General features: G+C 46.8%; 8 protein-coding genes across 8 annotated transcripts; 1 reads left to right on the top strand and 7 right to left on the bottom strand.

The window, feature by feature from the left end:
* Nucleotides 1-3,399: 3,399 nt before the first annotated feature.
* F5J12DRAFT_872508 (uncharacterized protein) lies at nt 3,400-6,695 on the bottom strand. Its single transcript, XM_051747124.1, has 13 exons — nt 6,622-6,695; nt 6,513-6,559; nt 6,382-6,448; nt 6,208-6,326; nt 5,651-5,959; nt 5,467-5,594; nt 5,288-5,414; nt 5,195-5,222; nt 5,008-5,141; nt 4,642-4,955; nt 4,456-4,591; nt 4,245-4,253; nt 3,400-3,968 (listed from the first exon to the last, which is right to left on the bottom strand). Exons 4-13 carry the CDS (start codon nt 6,217-6,219, stop codon nt 3,897-3,899), a joined length of 1,269 nt encoding a protein of 422 aa, XP_051594113.1. The 5' UTR covers nt 6,220-6,326; nt 6,382-6,448; nt 6,513-6,559; nt 6,622-6,695; the 3' UTR covers nt 3,400-3,896.
* A 661-nt stretch (nt 6,696-7,356) lies between these two features.
* Nucleotides 7,357-8,375, top strand: F5J12DRAFT_872512 (uncharacterized protein). The gene is made up of 2 exons (XM_051747125.1): nt 7,357-7,562; nt 7,617-8,375. Exon 2 carries the CDS (start codon nt 7,789-7,791, stop codon nt 7,960-7,962), a length of 174 nt encoding a protein of 57 aa, XP_051594114.1. The 5' UTR covers nt 7,357-7,562; nt 7,617-7,788; the 3' UTR covers nt 7,963-8,375.
* Nucleotides 7,565-8,600, bottom strand: F5J12DRAFT_940409 (uncharacterized protein; the record flags this gene model as incomplete). The annotated part of the gene is made up of 2 exons (XM_051749683.1): nt 7,565-8,193; nt 8,274-8,600. The coding sequence occupies 2 exons, from the start codon at nt 8,598-8,600 to the stop codon at nt 7,984-7,986; spliced, it is 537 nt and encodes a 178-aa protein (XP_051594115.1). The 3' UTR covers nt 7,565-7,983.
* Nucleotides 8,601-10,090: 1,490 nt separating this feature from the next.
* F5J12DRAFT_118834 (uncharacterized protein) lies at nt 10,091-10,784 on the bottom strand. The gene is made up of 6 exons (XM_051738024.1): nt 10,721-10,784; nt 10,628-10,654; nt 10,552-10,557; nt 10,462-10,495; nt 10,335-10,405; nt 10,091-10,281 (listed from the first exon to the last, which is right to left on the bottom strand). Exons 1-6 carry the CDS (start codon nt 10,748-10,750, stop codon nt 10,231-10,233), a joined length of 219 nt encoding a protein of 72 aa, XP_051594116.1. The 5' UTR covers nt 10,751-10,784; the 3' UTR covers nt 10,091-10,230.
* A 657-nt stretch (nt 10,785-11,441) lies between these two features.
* Nucleotides 11,442-15,816, bottom strand: F5J12DRAFT_940411 (uncharacterized protein; the record flags this gene model as incomplete). The annotated part of the gene is made up of 14 exons (XM_051749684.1): nt 11,442-11,937; nt 12,033-12,484; nt 12,545-12,670; nt 13,184-13,271; nt 13,416-13,556; nt 13,757-13,797; nt 13,892-14,008; nt 14,058-14,084; nt 14,109-14,260; nt 14,310-14,374; nt 14,429-14,542; nt 14,599-15,204; nt 15,255-15,343; nt 15,699-15,816. 14 exons carry the CDS (start codon nt 15,814-15,816, stop codon nt 11,644-11,646), a joined length of 2,430 nt encoding a protein of 809 aa, XP_051594117.1. The 3' UTR covers nt 11,442-11,643.
* Nucleotides 15,817-20,295: 4,479 nt separating this feature from the next.
* On the bottom strand, nt 20,296-22,350 carry F5J12DRAFT_899644 (uncharacterized protein; the record flags this gene model as incomplete). Its single annotated transcript, XM_051748178.1, has 4 exons — nt 20,296-20,471; nt 20,772-21,161; nt 21,216-21,531; nt 22,147-22,350. 4 exons carry the CDS (start codon nt 22,348-22,350, stop codon nt 20,296-20,298), a joined length of 1,086 nt encoding a protein of 361 aa, XP_051594118.1.
* Nucleotides 22,351-22,458: 108 nt separating this feature from the next.
* Nucleotides 22,459-22,866, bottom strand: F5J12DRAFT_729693 (uncharacterized protein; the record flags this gene model as incomplete). Its single annotated transcript, XM_051741955.1, has 1 exon — nt 22,459-22,866. A coding segment is annotated over one exon (408 nt), but the record flags the coding sequence as incomplete, so codon positions are not given.
* Nucleotides 22,867-22,955: 89 nt separating this feature from the next.
* On the bottom strand, nt 22,956-23,120 carry F5J12DRAFT_729697 (uncharacterized protein; the record flags this gene model as incomplete). Its single annotated transcript, XM_051741956.1, has 1 exon — nt 22,956-23,120. A coding segment is annotated over one exon (165 nt), but the record flags the coding sequence as incomplete, so codon positions are not given.
* Nucleotides 23,121-23,489: the final 369 nt, after the last annotated feature.

Below are 23,489 nucleotides of genomic sequence, written 5' to 3' on the forward strand. Positions count from 1 at the left end.
GCTGATCCCATTTCTGGCTTTGCATTCCCTTGGTGGCTATATCATTCTGAGGAATATGCAGCAGATTCCCAAAGATTGCAAGGCAAGGGATTGTTTTCTGCAGCCTGGGATTTTTTTAAGGTATCCCACTTATTCTTGTCACTGCAAATAGTTGATGATGGCCCAGGGCTTATGGCCATTGCCTGAGGCACCAATTGCAGAACATCTTGATGGCCATATTGAGGAGCAGGTAAACTACTGCATCAAAAATATTCAGAAATATGCCAATGTTGTCTTCAATAGTTTACATGTTGTTGACTGTGGAGTTGGTTGAACATACATTGCTGTGAATGTCAATCATTTATGAGATACTGCCCATTCACATGATGTCTGAACCCCCGCCCATCCACATGATGTCTGACAATCTGCCCATCTGCATGATGGCCTGAGTAGGTTTATTTTTTTTGCAGTTTATGATGCACACCCATTAGCTCTGAGTACCTGCCCAATCTATGATGTCAAAGCACCCACCCATTTGCAAAATCTTGGCAACACCACCCATCCAAAGTTTGAGAGCCAGCATATCCTAATAAAATATGAGATCTGCATCACCTACTAAATCTTACATTAAATTTTGCAGCTTCAAATCAACAGTTCTCCAGTTGCAACTGGTCTAGGTAGTAGGTTGTCCATCTGTGGTGATTGACACATGGGAACATGCACCAACTGATGCACATTGGCACACATGTAGTATGCCAGGCATGCTCTGTCACCATCTACAGCTCCCACCCCATGCTCCAATGCTGAACCTGAAAATGCAATGATTGTCCCTGGGTTGTAGTGCAGCTGCAGATTCAACATTGGAATGACAAAGTCCAAGGGTGGGTAGTCACCCACAGTTACCAGCATGTCATACCATGGATCCTGTCCATTGATATCCCTGTGGTAACAAGTTGCCCAATTCACCATCATGGACATGCTGCTATATGTGGAGCTCCATATCAGCAGTATGGAGCTCATATCTGAATCCACCTGCTGTTCCACCTGTTCACCAAGGTGGATCAATGCTTCCCTGCCATCTGCATACATTCACAGATGGATGACATGCAGGATTGCAGATAACAGGGCATTGGTGTCAGACATTTGGTCAACCCATTCCCTTGTAGAAGTGTTTTCTGTCCTGGATTTGAGCAGCTGTGGGGCTTCAAGACAGATGAGCACTTTATTCATGAGGAAAGGAATGATCACCCACCCCATGACCCTGTTGAAGCCATGTGGGTGACAGGTTGATGGTGCCTTTCAACTCAGCATTATCACAGAAATATGACTTGTCCATCCACCATGCCTGTGGGGAAGCCTTTATGCTCTCCCACAGTGGTTCCCTCAGAAGATGAAGGCAGTTCCATACATCAGCCTGCCATTGCATTAAGTCAGTAGAATATGAGATTCTGCATTCCCTCACCCTTCTTTTTGGGCTGAGAGCATCTGGCAAATACCAAATGCAGATGGTGTTTGAGTCAGTCACCAGAATGGACAGCTCAGTCACTTCTGCATATCTCTCAGCAGCTTCTGCATTGCAGGTTTTTCCACCCTGATTTTTCCTGATGTTGACTGCAGAAAGATGAAAACTTCCATTGCACCATTATGATGGACTTACTTGGGCAATGATAGGCCTGTGAGATTACTGACAATATGCGATCTGCTTCACATAACACTGGAAACAGAATCAATATATCTGGAAGGGTGCAAGGTCTGCTGAATACCTCCTCTTGAAATCTGGCTTTCATGTATGACACAATGCAGTCTGTTAGTTCCATTCACCATCTGTGGGGGGTTTTAGACATGTCTTGCATAGTATTCATGCTTGGGGTGGATGAGGTTGGAGTTGTATAGTGGGCGAGCCACTTGCAGCTTGTTGGAAAATTATGGCATGTCAGGATGCTTGCCTCAATATTTTGCTGTGATCTGATCAATATGTTGTGATGCTATACATGCTATTGGTGTTGGGCCCATCTTATGTTGTGACAGCAGTGGATCTTACTAGATGGACCCATCCTTGTTTTATGGTGATATAAAAGATATTACTGAAGGGCCTGTCCATATGTTATGACCATATAAATAATACTGCTGAAGGGCCCATCCTTATGTTGTGATGCTATAAATGATATTACTGATGGGCCTGTCTATGTGTTGTGACACTGTAAATGATATTACTGACAGGCCCGTCTTTATGTTGTGACACTGTAAATGATATTACTGACAGGCCCATCTTTATGTTGTGACAGGCATACATGTTGCTATTGACAGGCCTGTCCATGTGTTGTGACTGTGTAATTGATATTACTGATGGGCCCATCTTATGTTGTGACAGGGGTGTATCTTACTAGACAGACCCATCCATCTGTTGTGACAATGTAATTGATAATACTGACCGGCCTGTCTTTATGTTGTGACATGGGTGCATCTTACTAGACAGGCCTGTCCATGTGTTGTGACCCTGTAAATGATATATATTGAAGGGCCTGTCTTTATGTTGCAACAGGTACATCTTACTATGGACAGGCCCACCCATGTGTTGTGATGGTATAAATGGTATTACAGAAGGGCCCCTCCATATGTTGTGATGCTATAAATGACATTACTGACAGGCCCATCCATGTCTTACAGTAGCTTAGCATACTTACTTGGTCATGGGCCCATCTATATGTTGCAGCATCCTTACCCTCCACAGGCCCTCCCATATGTTGTGGAATTGCATTTATGGGCCTGTACATATGTTGCCCTCACTATAGGCTCTCAGGCCTGTCCATGTGTCATGGCTAATCTATTTAGATGGGCCCATTGCAGGGTCTACATAAGTGTTGGCATTTTGGCATGCAGGCTACCTATATGTTGTGACTAAATGGACTACATGGGGTCCATCACTGACCCTGCCATGCACATGATGCTATGTGCCCAAATAAACATCAACAAAATCGTCGGACATGGGTAAGATATGGGTAATAACTCTGTGATGCAATATTAATGGTATCTCGTTTACAGGAACGATGCATTAAAAATGTCAGCCACTATATACCCTACATGGCCACCCACTCAGGCAGACAATGAAGGTCCATATTAGACACTGGTGCGCAGTTGCGCAGTGGCGATGGAATACCGGGAACAGCAACTACAACAATAATGCAGTAGCTGACGACGAGGGCGATGTACGTGGGATCTGTCGAATCGCGTATGAGGGGTGTTGTCTGGCGTGTAAGATGCCCGGAGACGATTGTCCACTCAGCACGTGTCTTCTCTTTATCGATGGAACAATATGCCTGTGGTTATCGAAGGTTTAGAATAAACAGTATGGGCATTTCTTTGGATGCTGGCGGGCCATTGAGAAACTAGGATTGTTAAGTGGTGAAGTGAACGATAAATGCATGTATATGTGGGTTCAGCTTGGGCCTATAGTATATACAACGGCGACATGTGGTGGAATAATAAGAGACGACATCTCATCGAAAAGTCGTGCCCCCTGGCCTGGGCTGCGATCTGTTAGTAGGCAAGGCCGAGATACAAAGAATTCTCAGACGTGGCAGCAGGTAGATACTAGTCCCTACCCTGTATGTTCGACTTTCAGCTCCCGCCCACCATCCACAGGCTCGAAAATACTCCCCAGCTTCCACCAGATCTGACGAATTCGTCGATGTTCTCGCTGGCCTTCGATCCTATCGCAGTCTCCAATGACAACATACCCCTGTACGCCGACTACCAAATCTTCCCCTATCAATGAAACCATCCAATAGTCCCTGGAACCGAAACAAGAACCCCAACCACAGGCTCACCTCCACTTCGAAGCGCCCTCTTCCTAAATTACAATACAGAACCTATCCTCTATTCCTACACACGGCTTCGAAGCGTGAATACCATATAGTTTACTTCATGCGTTTGACCTTGAGATAATCCCTAAGCAACCTTGCAGCTTGAAAGACGAAAACATGCATTCTCTGTCGATGGGAAACACTGAGGATCAGCAGATGGGCACCAGTTCAAAAGGTGAGAACACGCACTGGCTGTGGATAGGAAACAGCAAGGAAAGGATCAGAAAACGGCTAGAAGCCTGCAAAGTGAGAACACGCACTTTCTGCAAACAGGTAAGAGCAGGGTAAGGGTCAGCAAATGGACAACAGCTGAAAGCATGAGCGAACTCACAGGCTGGGGATAGGCAGTAGCAGCTCAAGCATTAGCCATTGACCGGAAGTTCGAAATGCTAGAACACGCACTTTGTCATTCTGCAGGCGTGCAAATGCAGGTTAGGAACTGGCCAGCACCCCAAAATACAAGGCCACCTACCTCCTGGAGGCAAGAAACAGTAGTGAGATGGTCAGCAGATGCCAGGTAAATCAGGAGTCACAACACACCAGCTGTGGTTGTCGGTCAATGCCAACAATGTCAGTAGAGTCGAACACAGGAATATATTTACATCCTACTCACCACTCGGATCACCAAAAAATTGCGAATGAGGTTATCTGCCTCCTGGCTCGGTTTATCATCGTTGGGCTGTGAACCTTCCCTTCTGACTATTGTCCCTTTGGTGCCTGCAATCTGAAAGCGTCGCTGGCAGCGGCGACTTTTGGTTCAATGTAAGCCCTGTTTGATTGCAGAAGGGGGTGGGTTTACCATGTGATGATGCAACCACGTGCCAGTGCATTCAAAAGTGTGGCTTCGTCAACCTTGACATCATTCCGAGTACCACAGCGACACCGATATCTTGCAGAAAATTTCCTGACAACCTCTGTAGTAACAATCCTCATGACGATTTTGGTCCCTGGCTGAATAGTTGACCAGCCATCACTTTGACGCCTCAGTTGGGTCACGTTAATGCCATCGTCAATCGCAAAATTGTATTGTTGCCTGTTAATATACCATCGTTGGACCTCAGCTTCATTCGGCCGACATTGGTCAAGTACGCCAGGTAGAAAGGCAACTAGCCGCTAAAAAATATGGTAAGCTTCATGCATCCACATCTGTGCCACAGGAACGAACATCAAAAGAACTGCACTGATCAAGCAACATGTCATGTTGCCGACCCGTTGCGTCAACCAGTGTGACATGACCCGATGTCACGGTTAGTGGTAATGACCCTCCTGTCTCCAGCATCGTCACAATACGCTTGACATCTTGGGTTTCCACTCAATAGGTGTCTCTGCTTCAAGTGCAACAAGATTCATACCAGTATGAACTTCCATTTGGGATGAGAACTAAACAAAGGAGAATACGTCAGGAATGGATGGACGAAAATATCACAGCAAGTATGCAACATCACCATGTAGTCGGAAATATAACGGGAGATCTCGCTCAAACATTCAGCTATCTCTGCCGTAAGCAAGGGGGATCCAACTATGATACGACTTCTCAATTCCGACAGTTTGCTTGCACCATCTTCCAACTGGCTGATGACTTTTATGTTAAGATACCCCTCGCATATTTCTCCAAGCAACATACCATGTCAAGATACGTCTCCTTTCTTCTTCGCTGGGAGTCCGAGTGGGTGGGGCATTGATCAAATGGCGGCTGAGGCTGTTCAATCGGTCATTGACAGTACTCAAGCCGTGCTTGTTCTGGGCGCGTTGCTATGATAGTATGATTTAGAATCCAGAATAATACTTGAAAGGTGAGAAAAATTCACGTCTATATCTTTCAGAATAGCATGCAGACCGGCGATCGCAGCCTTCAGCCCCGCACCAGCGACGGGGATTAAGCCCACGGCTTCCTGTACGACAGAAAAACTTATCTGAAGGGCGTCAGAGACATTACGAAAACATAGGACACGTCGGGAAGTCCTGGGGGGACAGACGACTTTCGAAATTTGCTGATTCACAGCAGGGGAGGTTCGGTGCGAGTTCGAAGCAATTATATGGGTGGAGACATCGTACGAGCCTCCAGCAACAGAAGAATCATGCAGCGTCCCGGTGGATTTGTCACCCCTCCACAGTCTCTTGCGGGCCATTTCACTAAGACGACGAGAGCAGGAAGGACGAGAGCAGACAATGTGGAAGGTAAGAAAGCGAGAACGACCGCGTACAAAACACTACTGGGCCACAGCATATGCACACGGTTCTACACAGCAATAGCCCACTTGAGTTGAGTGGCCGCCTCAGCCCGGCTGTAAGTATGCTGGTGAGAGTGCACGCAGCCGCATTTGCGCACGCTAGAAGTCAATTGAATTACAATCTAGCTACTTACGCACCTCGCCATCGCACTAAGTCACGTGAACCCCAAGTGGACGCTCGACTTTCTGATGGTCGCAATATATGAATGAGATGTGAAAGAGAACAACGTAAAAGGCGATGTGTGTATGATTCCTGTTCCATGATATGAGTCAATGATCTGACTGGCGGACACGCTGTGAACACAGACTGGATAAGTACTGCCAACAACTTAGTTGTCGACAGTGTCACGTAGATGGCAGCTCTATCGAGATGATTTGCAGTAGTGTGTGAAAGTGTACAGTATAAGTCTTATGCCGCTGTGTCAAATATGACGCTTATCTTCCGCGCATTCCCTGGATGTGTGCTTGCCCGGTCGAAGAGCGGCACTGTCGAGAGAGCATATCCACTTGAGGAATAAACGGGGGCGGCATTAAAGAGCATAGGTTACCTTCCCACCGGTTCATTAAACTAAACATTCCTGTAATAAAGCATGAACATTTCCTGACTGGACCACAGGAGCTGCGAACAGGTCCGTGAGTCACGTCATTTACATAGCAGACGCACAAACACAGAGCGGTTGAACCTTAAGGTCCAGCCTAAGTTTCACCAGTACCACCTGCCACCGCATCTGGGTTCAACCTTTGCAACGGTACAGGGCCAGAGATTTCCAATGTGTTAGCAAAGTTCTAAACACAGAAAAAAAAGGATACATCATGGCTAGTAACTATCAACTTGAGTTGTTTCGTAGTGGAGGAGCTCGATGCTGTCCATCGTTCATTGCTGGCTATAGCGTGCTGTCTCCTGGGACTGGGAGAGTGGCAGGAGCAGGGAGACGTGGGAATCATGATGACGCTTGCTGTGTGGCGTCGACTCCGCACCAGAATTGCTTGTCACCAGCTTTCATCAGAGGGACAGGGAATGACGAAATCACGGGTCACGACCAGTCAGTGACAGGTTTAAACAGGTTTAAACCATGTATTCGCTTCCAGATGCCACTTGCGAGCAACTTGTACGGTCATGTCCTTGAAATTAAACCATCTGCTGACAACAACATGGCCCATCAAGGATGCCTTTGGCCCAAGATGCAACAAGCACATTTCGCACTCGATGCTGGCCATGAACCAGAGTATCACCAAATGTTAACAATAGCATGACATTCAGAGCATGCTGGGGTGTACACCTGTGCCTTACGTCCAGTACCAATGTTCTCACTGTCTCAGAGCAGTGCCACTGATCCTGCATGTCACCCCAAGTCAGTGAAGGGCTCTGCAATTAGCTAAAGGGCAGCCAAGTTGATATGGTAGATGACGTGATCTCACACGATCCATGATGCCAAACAATGGTATGATGAAGGTAGCACCATCGAATATGTACGGGGTATCACGTTCGCTTGAACGATGTGGTTAACTTCAATCGACACACCCTACACGCACGCACACGCACCAGCCTACTCAGATAGACGATGAATGTCTACATTAACCACTGGAGCGCAGTCACACAGTGGTGATGGAATACCGGGAACAGCAACCACAATGATAATGCGGCAGCCGACGATGAGAACAATGTATGTGGAATCTGTCGAATCCCATATGAGGGGTGTTGCCCAGCGTGTAAAATGTCCGGAAACGATTGTCCGCTCAATACGTGGTCGCCCACGCGGGGTTCTGGTATTGAAAGGGGACAGTGCAGCCACGTCTTTTACATGCACTGTCTGCCCAAATGGCTAGGAACGCCTGCGTCGAATCAACAAACTCCGATAGACCGTTCATCTTTGGGTTTATCTCCTTAGAACCTTGCTGACTGCCAAGCTTCAGCAGACCATCATCCCCGGATATGACCCTAACGTCTCCAATTCCTTCAGCATGATGGAATAGCTGACGATGGTGCCCAAATCCTTTCCCCGATCTGCCTCCACAATGACCAGATCACCCAACCGAATGTTGGGACTGGGGTCCGTTAGGTGGGAAAGATAGGTACGACCAGCTTTGAATTCGCTGGGACTGATGATGGCGGAACGCCTCTATCGTGAGGCCAGATCTGGATTGAGATCGTCGTCGGAGAGTATCAAGCCACCACAGCCGAAGAGACCGTGGAACACACTTGAACAAGCTGCTGCGACTGACTCGTCCTGGGTGTCGTGGCCAAGGGCGTTGAACCCAACGATGGTGGCCCGCCTGGGTGGACGGCACTCACGCTGTGACGTCTGCTCGTCGTGCTACTTCCTCCACCACCGCGCTCGTCCTTCGGTTGGGCTGGTTCATACCCGCCCATACATGGTTCGTGAAGGGCAGAGCCGTTATCCAGAAAGGTCTGACCAACACCTCTGACAGGCAAGTTCATATTGGAAGGGTCGATGGTGTTATGTCCCCAGTCATTATTGCTGTTATTGCCATTCCCCGACGATAAGTCGAACCGGGTGCTGCCCATGGGCGATCTTCCAATGATCAGAACCAGGTGACTTTACGTTCGCAGAGCGAGATGGGACGTTAAGTGAGTTACTGGGAGAATCTGATGATGGAAAAGAAGGCCAGATGTTCTGCTGTGGGGGGGACTGAAATGGACCAGACGCTGGACGGGTCGTCATGATCGTTGCCAGCAATGAGGAACTTGTACCGACCACCTCGTGCGGGACGGAATTCATTTGACTGTGGTTGACTGATCAGAGCAAGTGTCCCCTGAAATTCCAGTCATGGAAGCACTACCCTCAGCGCGAGCCTGCGATTGTCCCTGTGACGGATTATTCGTTGTCGATACAGTAAGCACAAATGAACGAAGTAGTACACCGAAGAGCGGTCAGATGTGGAATGAAATTTCTTTGGATTTTGGCGAGCCATTGAGAAACGAGCATTCTGGTGAAGTGGACGATATGCGGGTTCAGCTTTGGCCTCAAAGACAACAGTACACGGTGGAGTAGAAGAGACGAAGTCTCATCGAGAAGTCGTGCCCCTTGGTCTTGGCCGCGACCTGTTAGTAGGCAAGGCCGATAACGCAAATATGTCAGGGTGTACAACGAGTTCTCAGACGTGGCAACAGGTGGGTACACGCTCGGTCTTGCGTTCGGTGATCCAATTTGCCCGAACGCCACACCAACCGACGACCTGCATCACTGGTGGTGGTGGTGGTGGTGGTAGCGTGGGACGAAGGAAAGTGACCCTGCTGAAGTAGCCCCAAAGGAGTTTCTATCCTGTACGATCGACTTTCAACTCCCCTCCACCGTCCGCATACTCGAAAATGCTCCCTAGCCAACGAGCAGACACAGCTTAGCGAAGTACCCACTCGACCGCCTCCACCAGGTCTGACGAGTAACCCGTCCGATATTCCCCTGTATTGAAGCGAGAGCTCCAGCCACAGGTCCACCTCCACCTCGAAGTGCCCTCCTCCTAAATTGCAATACGGAACCTATCCTCTATCTCTACGCACAGCTTCTGGGTACTCTCTCGATTACGCGTTTCCCAGGTGCAATGATATCGCTGGAACTTGCCAAAGCACTCGCTGCACTCTGGATGCAACTAAAACATTCTATGGTCGATGGCGGCAGTATGGATATCACGACATCGACACCGAGTATGCACAAGAACGCAGTATACGGCAAGGTCGGACGTTATCGCTGGTGACTAAACTGTTTTTGCTCCTTTCGCCGTCGAGTTCATGTTCTGCGCCATCATCAACCCTGCATGTTGATGCGCCTAACTTCCGTTTTGCTACCACCAATATCGTCGAGGGAGAATGCAGCCTGACGTGCTCGACACCAAAAGAGTAGCGCACCTTTACTTCCCATTTCCCTTCAGCCCAGAATGCCCCCGCGTGGTGGTTACAGGACGCTAAGTGCATCTCTCAAACGCTGACCCATGATCTACATGTCTCTGTTGGCCGGGCGGTGGCAGATCACCTTTCGAATATTGAAGTTTTGTTGTAATACCTGACGCACAGAGGTTATTGTGCTACATCTCTGTCGTCTCGTCTTAGTGTTTTCACAGTCGACGCATGTTCTAGTTATCGGGTCTGTCGGAATTATCCTTGGCGTTGGTTACTGTTCTCATTATCCAGTGCGTGAATTCTATCCCATGTTCTGGATGCCAAGAGGACTAGTAGAAGAAGCAATGCAAGTCTAAAAACGAGCTCGTTCTGAGTTATGAGTAGTCACCAGTGTCCCGAACCCACCTTGTTTCTCCCCGACAGTCCGGCCGATCTTCGGATGCGATCCGCGAGAGTCTCCAGAGGCTCTGAACCCACTGAAGATGCCGTTTTGTACGATTCGGAAGTAAGGTTACTGTACAAGGTTACGCACCGAATGAGGGGTTATCTGGATGGCCGACATGACGCTAGTAATCCAATCAATCAATGGCGACCACGCCATGGGTCCGGATAACCTACTGACATATGCCTTTTGAATTTGCGAAATACGAAAATGGGGTAAGGAATACATGTAGGCGTAAGAGGGAGCATCGACGTACATTATGGACCACAAGAGCCTCCGGAGTCTCTAGGCCCATGAATACGCCGCTTTGTGCACCTCGGAAGTGAGGTTACTACACGAGGTTACGCACCCAATGAGCAGTTATCTGGACGGCCGACATAACACTAAAAGAAGGTCTAAACGATCAGTACCAACTACGCCATCAATCCAGACTATCTAGTGACATGCTTTTTAAACTTACACAACAAAATATGGGGCACCCTTGGCAGCAGTTCTTGGGCCTTCCCACGGTCTTTAGATATATTTATTGTGTACGCAATAATGTACCTAATAGATGCCATTATCAGGGGGAGGTTCCAGCCAATTCCAGCAATGGTCGTGAGGCACCCTCCCTGCCGCTAATGGCAAAGATCAACGTTGTGGGGAAGGTAAGCTGAGCGTGTTACATCCCTCTACGGAGGTCCACCCGTCTATCGGGCGAGATTCGCCATGTAGCTAGGCGGGATCTTTGAGTGTTTTCTATCCCTCCCAGGAGGATTCCCAAGCCATTTTCCGTCGTTCATCTACCTATGTCCCAACCATCTGTCAGAGGCACTAATCAGACTGGGAGGGTTCTTCGCGTATTTTCTATCCCTCCAAGGAGGCTCCTCGAGGCTTTTCCTGGGAGCTCATCTAAGTATATACCGACTATCTGCCAGAGGTACTCCTCCAATTTTGTTTCGCAAACTTTATGTTGCTAAATCACAACGCATTAATATGTCACGCATGGAAAGGTGTATTGCATGATGACTAATACATGGCATGAGGTAATCCCAAGTCAAGGAAGAAGAGCGTGAAAATAGAACGTTCGGGGTAGATGCGACTTGTAAATAGAAAAAGACATAGATCAAGATACGGACATCAAAATGTTGCCACCCCACTAGATGCAGGATCTTCCACAGACATCTGACGGACTACTCACCAGATGACCTTGACGTTGTCAGTGTCACCAAGACACGAGGGGGGTGGGTACACTGTGAGCAGAATTAGGGATCAGGGAGGGGGGCAGTTCGTTCAGGGTGGTGCGAGGTCATGGTGAACGTTACCGCCAAAATGGTAACCTGGCCCATGAGCGACAGCGGCATGTTGGGCACCATAGTTTGGATGCCCTGTGTTGTTGGTGGAGGGGATGTGGGAAGCACCAGGGATCTGCATACGAGCCATGGTAGGCAAGATGGGGTGGGGGATATGCAGGATGGTAAGGAGCCGCTGGATGGTTGTACCACCCTCCATGTAAGCCAGCGTTGTAATCATACGGTGCACCCAGCATCTGCCATGGTGGCACTCCAGGCCCAGGGAGCTGATCAACTAAAACTGTGTTGCTGAGACAGATGGACAAACAACTCTTGGCGAGATATAGGATGGGGAGTGGGGTAAGGGTGGGGCAGATGAACTCCGCCCACTGTCAGATTGGAGTGCCCACTGTGATCGCTTCCCTGGGGACCATCAGCTTCTCCTTTAATTGTAGGCAAATGACCTTCCTTGGCAGCCAAAAGTTTTGCAGACACTGTAGATGGACACTTGCCAGATAATCCCGGCTCATCCAACTTGGGAAATGCCCAGTGCTGAAGGTTAAATGGTTCAGGCTCATCACCTGAATGGGTTCCACCCTGCACAACATGAGGCCTCGGGCGCTCTGCTTGACTTGTCATCAGTGGATTGACATAGATTGCTGGGGGTTCTAAGTGGGATGGCTGTGGAATCAATGAACCCAATCCAGTGGTGGTGTTGCTCATACAATGGGAGAAGAAGTCCATGTCTGAGGGGGCAGTTGGTCCATCACCCTGTCCAGTAAAAAGGTTGGTGGCATCACAAGTATCCAGGCTTCTTGCAGCTGGCATAACCAATTTCAGGGCTAGACAATCGATAGTGATGACTCATTAGTAGTGCACATAATCAAGGTAACTGTATGCACCTCTAAAACTATTGCCTTTCACTCCAGGAGTATTGTGTGAGTGAGCACTATTGCCACCTGACAGTTCCAGGAGCATCAGATAAGTTGTTGAGAATGCCATAGGACATCCCAGAAGTGTCTGGCAAACTGGAATATAATGGTGTCAGAAGAGGGTTCAAGTGAGAAGTGACAGGGACTGGACAGATTATCAGAGTCAGTAGGCAAGATATTGCAATCAACAGAGCCTGCCCAGGGTAATAGTAGGGATGATTGCCTTTGGAATGTTGACAGCCTCCTTGTGAGAGTCCCAAACATCGCATGAAGTATGTTCCTTTGCAGAACTGGGAATGTCAGTATGATGAGCAGAGTTGGGAATAATTGGAGGGGCATGCACCCATGCAGTCTGAACAGACTCCTTGTGAGCATCCAGTGGAACATCAGATCGAGTACCTCTCTGCACAGAAGCATCCTCCTCTGATGAAATATATGTTGGTGAAGAAGGAATGCAATGGTGGGCCTTGCTACTGGTTGTAGGAATCGATGAGCCTTTGAACCTTATGGTCTTGCTCTGTTTAGATACACAGCCCTTGCTACACAAAGGTGAGACATTCCTTTTCTGCTTCAGATCGCCCACTTCACAGCCCTTGACTTTATGCTTACATGACAATGGTTCTTGTGCATAGTCAGAGTCACTGTCCTCAGCACCATTCCTTTCAACCTCACCATTGTCTATATCCATCTCACTGTCCTGGACACCTCAGGATTGTTGATCAGGCAGGTAGTCATTGCTGGGCAACTTGCTTTCAGAGATCGAGCTATTGTCAGAGATGACAAGTTTGGAAGTTGTTGTGATTTTTGACTTGGAAGACCATTGAGGATGCAATATACCCACAAGCTGCATCCCAGAGGTGGTGGTGGAAGTACCAGGCTTGGCCACAGGAACCTCTTCGATGCTGTCAGAAGTGTTGATGGCGGCCAAGTTTCCCTTCTTGACATCACCTCTGGCAGGTGTGGCCTTCTTCAGCTTAGTCTTCTTGACATGTGTGGCAGATCAATCAAGGGGTCAAGCCAGTCTGAGGTGGTCAACTGTGAGACTACAGAAGATCCACTTTCCCCTTGGCAGTTTTGAGTCAAATGATGGTGGGGTGCTGATGATAACTGGACTCTTGGATGTCAGCAGATTTTCTATAGCTGCATTAGTACTCATTGACCATAAAAAAATGGAGGACATACTTTTATTTTTGGGGTTGTGCTGGATGCAGAGTTTGCTTTCACTAGTGTCCACAAGCACAGCAACGAGCTTAGAACAGTCTGCACATGTGAGGTCTGAGATCCCTTTCCCAGATGCCTTGCCACAGCATTCCTCACCTGGGAGGATAACATCTGCTGGCCAGTTATACATGACGAGTGCACTGCCTGCCAGCTGATTTGGGAGAGACTTCCAGGGAAATAGCTTTTGGGATGCCCATTTGAATCCAAAGTTTTCTTTAAGAATCATTAGATGACTAGGAAAGCTAATATTGGAAGGACGCACTGATAAGCTTTCGAAGATGTTGTTTGACTTGATCATGATCAGGTCACTCACTATTTTCAATAATCTTGACTTCATCATCAGACTGATCCTTCTTGAAATTGACAGCACATTGTTTCCCTTTTCCTCTGCAAGCAACTACCTCCTTAGCTTCTTTGGTGTAGTCTTTGAAGACTTCAGCCAAACTATCAAGAGACACCTTGTTGCTAAATAAAAGATATGAGATGGTGAATCACTAACACCAACACTAATTACTATATATGTGCCTTGAAATGCCTGATGATTTCATTGGTATCTGCATGACAATGAGAACAAAAGAACTATAAAATGAATATTGAGTACATGGTATTGAAACATGTCATGCAGTAACTTACTCCTTTGGCACCTGCTGTAGTGAAGGCATGGGCAAGTCCAACATCTTGGTTCACAATCTTCCCAGCCAACATGTACATGCCTTCAATCCCATGTGCTTTTGAGAGTCTGGTGAACTATAAGAGAAAGCATTCAGCATGTACTATAAGTAAGATGCCTAAGAAACACCTACAATGTGATCTAGATTCTTCATGGACTTGTTGAAAAGTTGCTGACACTGAGAGACTGTTCCACCTAAATCTTGCAGTTCTTCTGACTCCTTCCATGTTTCCAGGATGTCAATGTAGTTTTCTGAGTATACTTCTTTGAAACATGCATAACACTGCTTCCTAATATCTATGGAGGGGCTCCCTTTGATTGTGTGGTCGCCCTGAGGGAGCTGGGCAAGTTCAGATTCTGGGTTCTTTGCAAAATACACTGAGTACACATTCCAAAGATTTTGCATGTTTGAGTGAGAATATTGGTGATTGTAGCAGTCCTTGACTTGTTGCCATGGCATTCCTTGACTTTCCCCAAGCTTGCTGAATATTTTGTTGACCTGCTGAAAGCCCTCATTGAATTCATCTATAGTGGTGGCTGGCAACCTCCCACAAGTATATAGACTGTCGTTGCCATCCCCATCATGCCCATCAGTCTTGACACTGAGCATGTTTTCTTGAGAGGGTAGAGGTGATGGCTGATCATGTCCTTGCAAAGGGCTGGAAGTGGCATGACAAGGAGTGGGTGACTCTGGACAAGTAATCAATGACATATCAGAAGGTGGAACAATCTTGGAAGTCTGACAATATTAAATGACTAGATGATTGTCTGGGGGTGACGAGTACTTACATTGTTGATGGTAATGAAACTCTCTGTAGCTTTGAAGCCCAACCTATCCAGAGCCAAAGATGGAGCCAAACCATGGGTGCGAGTCAGCACTGATGTAGAATGTGGCTTGTGAACTATGGGTGCTGATAAACCAGGAAGTTGCTTGGATGACACTGCTGCAGAATTGAGAGGGGGTACAGAAGGTCAGTGGGGAGGCAGCTTGGATGGTGCTGCCACAGTATTGAGAAGGGGGGGAGAGGGTCCATGGGGAGGGGTCTTGGATGGCACTGCTGCAGTATTGAGAGGGGGGGGAGAGGGTCTGCTGGGAGGGGTCTTGGATGGTGCTGCCAGGGTATTGAGAGGGGGGGCAGAGAGTCCAAGCCCAGGACGTGGTGTGTCATTGCCTTCAGCAACTAGATTGATATAAATAGTGGAAGTGTCCTTCAAAAGCAGTAAATGACTCACTGGCAGCTGTACTGAGGGAGATGTCTGACCAAACTGTTGGGGTAGGCCAGATAATGGGTTCTGACAGGAAAGGATTGATATCATTGTCAGCATCTTGGGAACCCCCCATTGGAGACATTGGGGGTTTGACTAGGGGCAAATGACCTTGGCAGAGTGATGCCTCATGAACTAGACTGGTGTCTCAAGTGGTTGCCTTGATTTTCTGGTGGAGATGTGTTAGAGTCACCACTGGGGCTGGTGATGGATTGCAGCGACCACCCCCAACCTGGACAATGACAAAATCATCCTGTCTGCTTGTAGATTGTCCTGGATATGCTGGGAGAGTGTTTGGGCATGTCAGTGCAGGTCATGAGGAACTACCCAGAGGGTCAAGCACTCCTGACTTGCTAGAATCTCGCATTTTTTTCTGAACAACATCAGATAGTGAGATATGGGATAGATAGTACAAACCAAAGTCACAAAAATTTCCAGTTGCACAGGGATTGGTGAATGGAGGGAAAGTACAACCAGGACTGGTGCACCATCTTTATGCAAGATGAGCATTGCAGCAGATCTAGTGAGGATCGCAATGGGCATCTCAAGAGTAAGGCAGTCAGAAGCTTTCAAAGAAGGAGAAGGGACATGATAATTCCAAGCCAAGGAGTTGTCTTGAGATGGTGATGGCAAACTTTGAATGGAGAGGTTGGAGAGGGTGCAAAGAGGCTCTAGGTAAGAATGTGAGAGCATTTGCTGTGATTTTTTCCCTGGATCGCAAAGTATCCTGAACCCTTCTACTCGATTTTTGGGCAGAATGACCATAGCAGCAGTCATTGTGGTGTGAGTCAAAGTGAGGTTCAGTGGTGAAAACCAACCAAAACCAACACAAAAGACAATGAAAGCAAGTGGTGGTGTGCCTATGCGGTACCTAGATGGTAGAACCTGTTCTTTGGGAGGGTTTTTGCAAGCTACAACACTCAAAGATGAGTGCTGAGGGTTGGGGGTGCTCCTGACAAAGAGGGAGCAAGAATGTGATAGAAAGCGATAGGGTAGACTGCTGTCAGCCTACAGAAGGATGGATGGTGACTTAATTCGATGTCCTAAGCTGTACTGAGCTCAGGGAGGGCTTGGAGCAAAGTATATGGATGATAGATGATGATAAGCAAAGTAGATGATAGCTAGACCCTTAATAAAGTCTCAACTATCAAAGCTGATGAATGATTTACTGAGAGATGATAAATTGCGAGCAAGAGGGGCTCTCTGATGTCTTCTTCTTTTTTTTGCTACCTAAGTACAGTGACTTATATACAGTACAGGGGCGTTGCCTATGGAAAACAAGGTGCAAACACTTGGTAAGTGATTGGTAACTGATGAGTAAGGAATGTAAGCGATGGGTAATCATCTTGGAAAGCATTGGTAAGCATTGGTAAGGATAAGTAAGCCAAAAAAGCGAAGAATCAGTAAGCAAAGTCAAAAGATTGGTAAGTATTGGCAATAGATGAGTCAAAGACAGTCAGAATGTCACAGTATGAGTCAAGCAATGTCAGGAACTGGGAAAGTGCACTGGAATCACATTAGGGGGAGGCCGTGCATGTCACATCTCGAAGAGATCACTTCTAGGCCAAAGTGGGATGACAGAGAGGCAGCACTGATCTGATGCCAATATAGTACATCCAAAAGCGGACAGGGTGAGTCAGATGTCAACAGGGGTCAAGCTTTGGGGGTCTGTGGGGTGACAGGAGCATAGGGGATTGCAACTTTCCCCCCCAAACCATCCTCTTAGTGAAGCAAATAAAAACTTCATGAATGAGGCTCTGTTGGAAGAGAGGATGAAGGGGGAGCGTCTTCTGCTGTATCTTGCAACAAGGAGGCAAGATGTGCATCATACTCGTCATGGATGCGATCAGGGAGAGTGGAGAACAGTAGATTATACTGTAGCTGTCGCAATTTTGGAAGAATGACAGATGAGACTGGTATGAAGACATTGCAGGGGGCAGGGAGGAAGGATCCATATGCTTCTTGGACCGGAGAGACTGAAACGACCACATAAGACCTTTCCAAGTGAATGACAGACCTGAGGTGACCAAAGAATGTCCTCCTGGAGGTCATACTGACAAAAAGAACACGCTGTCCAAGCTGGATGGGCTGAGAGGGGGCAGATGAAGGTGGGATGTACCAGGACGCTTCAGGATGGAAGCTGGTAGGAACTCCTGGTAGATACATGTAGCCATGGTCCCTAGCAAAGGGGACAAGTGAAATGACTGATGTGGAGGCAGCCATATCAGAAGAATTAGTGAAATGAGCATCTTTTGGAGGGAGTGCTGTAGAAATGTGTGGAGTACACAAATCCTTTCCAATCTTGGAAGGTAGGATCACATGGCTGAGCACTACAAGCGAGTGTGGGAATGGTTTCGGTGTCTGCAGAATTGGTGGAGATACATCGAAAACAGGAATGCCATACATGGGCACTTAAGAACTTTATTGGCGCTTAACTTGCCTCCTCCTTTTTCTTTGGCACTGACAACTTGTTCTTGTGTGAGGGATGACTGCCAACATTGCTGGCTGTCCTTCCTCACATGAGGGCTATGGTCTTCACCTCCATTCATCAGCTACATCCATGTCCACCTCACCAAACACCTTTGGTGTGTGACAGCGGGTCATCTATGAATAGTGATCAGTAGTGGTAAGGCGCTGAGGACAGACTTGGAGTGTGACTTGGAATGCTGAGGAAATGTGTCAAACTGGTGTGCAATAACAGTAGCCAATCACAATCTGAATAGCCTTCCTACTGAAAGGAAAACATAGCTAGAACACCACCAAATGTGTTTTTGCAGGCAGAAAGAGTCAGAAATGTTGCACTACTTCCCCCCCCCCCCAACAAATGTCACCAAAATTCATATGTGTTATGCTACAATTTATCCTAACTGTGACCATCTGATACTTGGCAGCAAGTGTGTAGTACTCTGGTTTTGTACTTCACCAATGTGTCACAACTGACTCAAGTTAGCCAATTGTCCCTTACTGAACTTCACAGTTATATGGGACACACCACTAAATACTTCACTCTACACAAAAGACAGACCACTGAATGCAGACAGAAGGCCATCTATGCATCAACAAAGTAATTATTCCTGTGTTTCTACAGTTCAATCCTCGATTACAACACATTTCAGAGGCAAAGAACTATGACCTGCTCAGAATCACCATGCATACCACAAGCATGCTGGACACCATCTCAGTAAAGATGCTCTCTGTTTGATGATTCCATCTGTGTCAAGTATCATCCATCCCAGTGTCATTTCCTCCATCCCATCCCTCCTGCCAGCTCTTATTGCCTATGCGACGATACCTCTACCTATGTCACCCCTATTTCTGGAAGCCACTGAGAGCACTGATGCTTTGGATGAATCAGATCTGCTTAAGTGGGAAAGAGAGCCTCTGTATATGCACACTGAGCCAGACCCAACACCAGAAGAACAAAGGTTTACACACAATCTGGTGGATGTCATGCTCAGGTGACATGCAAGGCTGTTAGGAGAAGCAGATACTCATCAAGCGAAACGTCTTGAAAACGGAGACCATCAGCAGGTGTTCACTGAACTGATAGGCAATATTGCAGAGAAGTTAGTGCAATGGTTGGCCATATATGATACTATTGGGGGTCCTGGCATGTCAGGCAACTGCAACATTTGAATGGCAGCATGTTGGCTGCAGTGGCAAGCTCAGGATATCTACCATATTACACAAGAAGCATTGGAATTGGAAAATGGCAGGGATTGTTATGCAGGTAGTTCATAGTTACACTGGTATGCGAAGTATAAGACGTTGGAGATAATGATGAAAATCATGCATATCCACCTCATGCAAGTTCATAATGTCACAGCCTCGCAGAACTGCTGCGACCTGAGCCAAAACCCAAAGTCCACAGTTGTACACTTTTGATTGCAGAGGGCCAAGCTAGTAATTTGACAAGGGAGCCATTTTCACATGTATTTTTAGTACTTACTGCAATCGGGTGTGCAGACCAGCTTCCAAAATCTCTCCAAGGAATTCCAAGCCTCTTCGAGGCTATGAGGGACGGGCAAGTGATGAGATGGGCAATATCCTGTGAATCATCAGTAAGAACACTAGACAGACATGACAGAATACCTTGATGTCACATTTCCAAGGTTTTTGTTCTGCAAGACTGTCAAAAAGGAGTATTTGTTTTGAAGTAAACTTGACAATGCAAATGACCCAATGGCCAACTGGGGATGGTCAATGGATGGGGAGTATCCAGATGGGTTTCTCCCAATAACACGTTCATGAGGTGTTGCACCACAAAATGTTGTCTTCAGCATGGTATCAAATGTGGGGGAGATCGTGAGTCAACAGTATCACACACCTTGTGGTGTTCAACAACAGAAATTCTGAGTAGAGTAGTGCAGCACAGCCATTGATACAGCTATCATTGAGCAAACCAGTGGCAGAAGTGAGCCACTCATAGTCATCCAGCTCAAAGATGTACTGAGGAAAACCATCCTGTGATTGTTGGACGTGCCTTGCATAAACACCACAGACAAGAGGCAGGTCATTGTGGACATTGATCATATCAACCACAGGGATCTGTGTAGCAAATTAGTCAGGACTTGTGTGCTTGAATGGAACTTATGAAGGGAATTTCCCAAACAAGATTCATGTTATGAATCTTTTTCTGATCCTCATCATTGTTGGACAAACCACCTTCATCAGCATTGGATGGTACATCTTCAAGAATGTCTGTGAACACAGTCTGATCAGAGTCCAAAGTGTGTTCTCCTGCATCAATGTCAGTCAGTGGTAACGTGGAGTCTGCCTCGCTAAGGACATCCACAGATACATCACATTGAATAGGTGGCAGCCATCACAGCTCAAGAGGGGTGGGGGTACCAGCGAGGGAAGTGGAAATAGCCTGTGTGCTGTGGGCTTGACTCGCATAATGAACTGTGGAGGCCAATGGTGTGGCCCACCTTTCCTGCATCTTGGCCAGTGATTTGCAATGTTGTTGAAGAACCAGAGAGTACATAGAATCTTAAAGATCTTTAGATCCTGAATATAATCAGCAGTACCTTGACTTACTTTCTGGCTGCTGAATTGCAAGCTTGACAGCACACAGCTTGCTGCCAAACCATTGGCACATGTTGTCAGCCTCCATGCCAAGGCAGTGTTGTTCTTCGAGACAGCAGTCAGTCTTCAGGACTGCTCTAATGTCCTCTCTCATGTCAGAGTCTTGCAACCACCGCAGGATTTCTCCAATAGAGGGAGTGATCCAAACGTCTTTGAAGAGGGATTGGTCGTTACATAGTTCAGCTAATTTTGTTGGGAGTGGCAAAGGAAGGGGGATGCCAGATGATGCATCATATAGTTTTGCAAGACATTCACAATACATGTTGAATTTTTGGATGGCCGACATGAGTGTGGGCTGATGCTTTGCAATTGCTTTGTGAGTTTGCTGGTGGAGCTTCATACCTAGAAAGAAATGATCAGCATTGTGACACCAAGTCATAGGTTCAGCAATACTACCCAAGGCTTTCTGCTTTCCCCCTACTGTGTGATCGAGTTTGTCCCACTCAAAAAAGCTCCCAATTGCCTGTTTCCAGACATTGATCTTCAAATCACAAGCCAAAAGAAGCATCCAAATGAACTCAATGTTGACACTGTTGAGCTCAGGAAACTTGTCATGGATGTTGAGGGATGCATATAGTAGGTCCACCTTGTTTAAAAGATGATCATGGCTGCACTCCAAACTCTCCAGAGCCTCGAGGGTATCCTCTGTCACATCCTTCTCAATTATTGTGCATGCAGCTTGAAGTGCTTGGTCAGCAACCTCTAAGTCAGCCTGCAACACAAGTACAGTGTCCAGTTCTTTTTTTAATTGAGCCAGTGCATCTAAAGGTGAAGAATGAATAACACAGTCTAATAGATGTGGAAATACTTATGAGCCCATATGGAAAGCTGAGTGCTACATTGGCTAGCCCACTCATTCCACAATTCCAGGGTATCAATTCTGCAATCACCAAGAATCTGACATGCTTCACTACCTTGTTCAGCAATTCCTTTCCTCAGTCAGCATTGAATCCAGTCACCAAGATCATTTCACATCTCTAGCCCTATTGCAGCAGCATGATGATCAATAAGCCAGATATGGTGCTGGTGCTAATCGAATGCTTTTTCAGTTCTGGGTAAACTAGAGTAATGAATGATCTTGCTGACAATGCTTGCTCAATGCCAATGAGCTTGGTGAAATGGGACCAGAGGTGTTCAGTGCCCTCTCCATCAGAAAGACTGAGTCCTGTAGTAATGTGGGGGTTATAAATGAGCTGGCATGCCCATTTGTGGCCATAGGCATGCATTGCAGTTGTTGCAAAGTGGATGCAACAAACAATTTCATTATCAAGGATTTCAAACCACAGGAGGTCAATACTAGTGTATGGGGATGAGACTTTGTATATACCTTGTCTAAAGAACATGTGAGAATGCAACCAATATCATACAATGCAACAACAGTTGCAGTGACTGGCAAGTGGGAGAAGAGGTGTTTGAGAAGGGTGACACTATACTTCTGTTGCTCACCAGGCATGTCGATATTTGCAAAGAAGAGAGGGATGTCATGATGGCATATCAATGCCATAATTCCAGTGTCATCGAAGCAGTCCATTGCAGCCTTCTGCTTGTTGCCATCAGCTGCTTTGTATGATGCTTCACATTGATTGATTGCTTTGTCAGGAACTTCAACATGCCATTGTCTCAGTGGCCGCTTACACACTCATTTGATCTGGTATCCAACATCATCAACTTTAACCTTGGGAATGAAATATGTGGGGTCATAAAATGCAGGACAACTACTGGCTGAGCACTGATGACGATGGTGAAAGTTCCCATCAAGTGCAATATGAATATCACCACCGTCACTCAGCAGCTGTCCAAATGTGCAACCTGTGAAACATGCTGGGCACTTTTGGACAAGTATGGATGCACATTGTGACAATGAGAACTGTTTGGAAGATGGTGGGATCACAGTGAATGATGGTTGCTGAGCAGATTGCATGTGATTGAGATGGTTGAGAACAGTTTGGTGACAATGTTCAATAATACTTTCAGCACAGCACTCAATATGCACTTGCAAGATATCATACCACTGGACAGCATTGCCAATGCTATGATGGAATGGATCTCAAATAACTCCACCCTGTGTGCCATACTTGTAAGTACAAGCAGGTCAGTGAACAAACCACTGACCTCTCAGGTGGTCATCCAGAACCCTCATTGTTCATAATGTGTATTGAGTGCAGAGGTGAGGGCATTGATCAAGTTGCAAGAATGTTCAAACAGTGCCTGATAGAAAGCAAGTAATTCCACAGAAATGGCCAGGCAAGGTTGAGAGGGGGCAGTGGGAAAGAGCCTGGAATGTAAGAGTAATTGAGGAAGTGATGTGCATGTACAACTTAGAACTGTAACAGTTGCAAAACCTGAAATGAGATCAGCCTCTGTGAGGAGATGTGAGGATGTTATGCACGGTCAAAGTATAAACAGAGTAGGGAAGAATGCTTGAGTTCACATCCTGCCTGACAACCGGAGAGTGGTTATTGTAGGTTATAAGTGGCTCTCTGACAGTTTCCACCATATATTGGAGATATGGCTCAATAATCATAGGGATAACTGCCATCCAATTGTCATACAGCTGGTTGATGGCCACACTTGGCATGGAATAGTCAGCAACATCTTTGGGCAACAGTTCATCACCAGAGTGCTGGATCATGTCAGTGTTGTCCAGCACATCTGGAGTGGTTGGTTTGG

The sequence above is a fragment of the Pisolithus orientalis genome, assembly GCF_024613125.1.
Source record: "Pisolithus orientalis strain OTSU chromosome Unknown F5J12scaffold_155, whole genome shotgun sequence".
Classification (NCBI taxonomy): Eukaryota; Fungi; Basidiomycota; class Agaricomycetes; order Boletales; family Pisolithaceae; genus Pisolithus; species Pisolithus orientalis.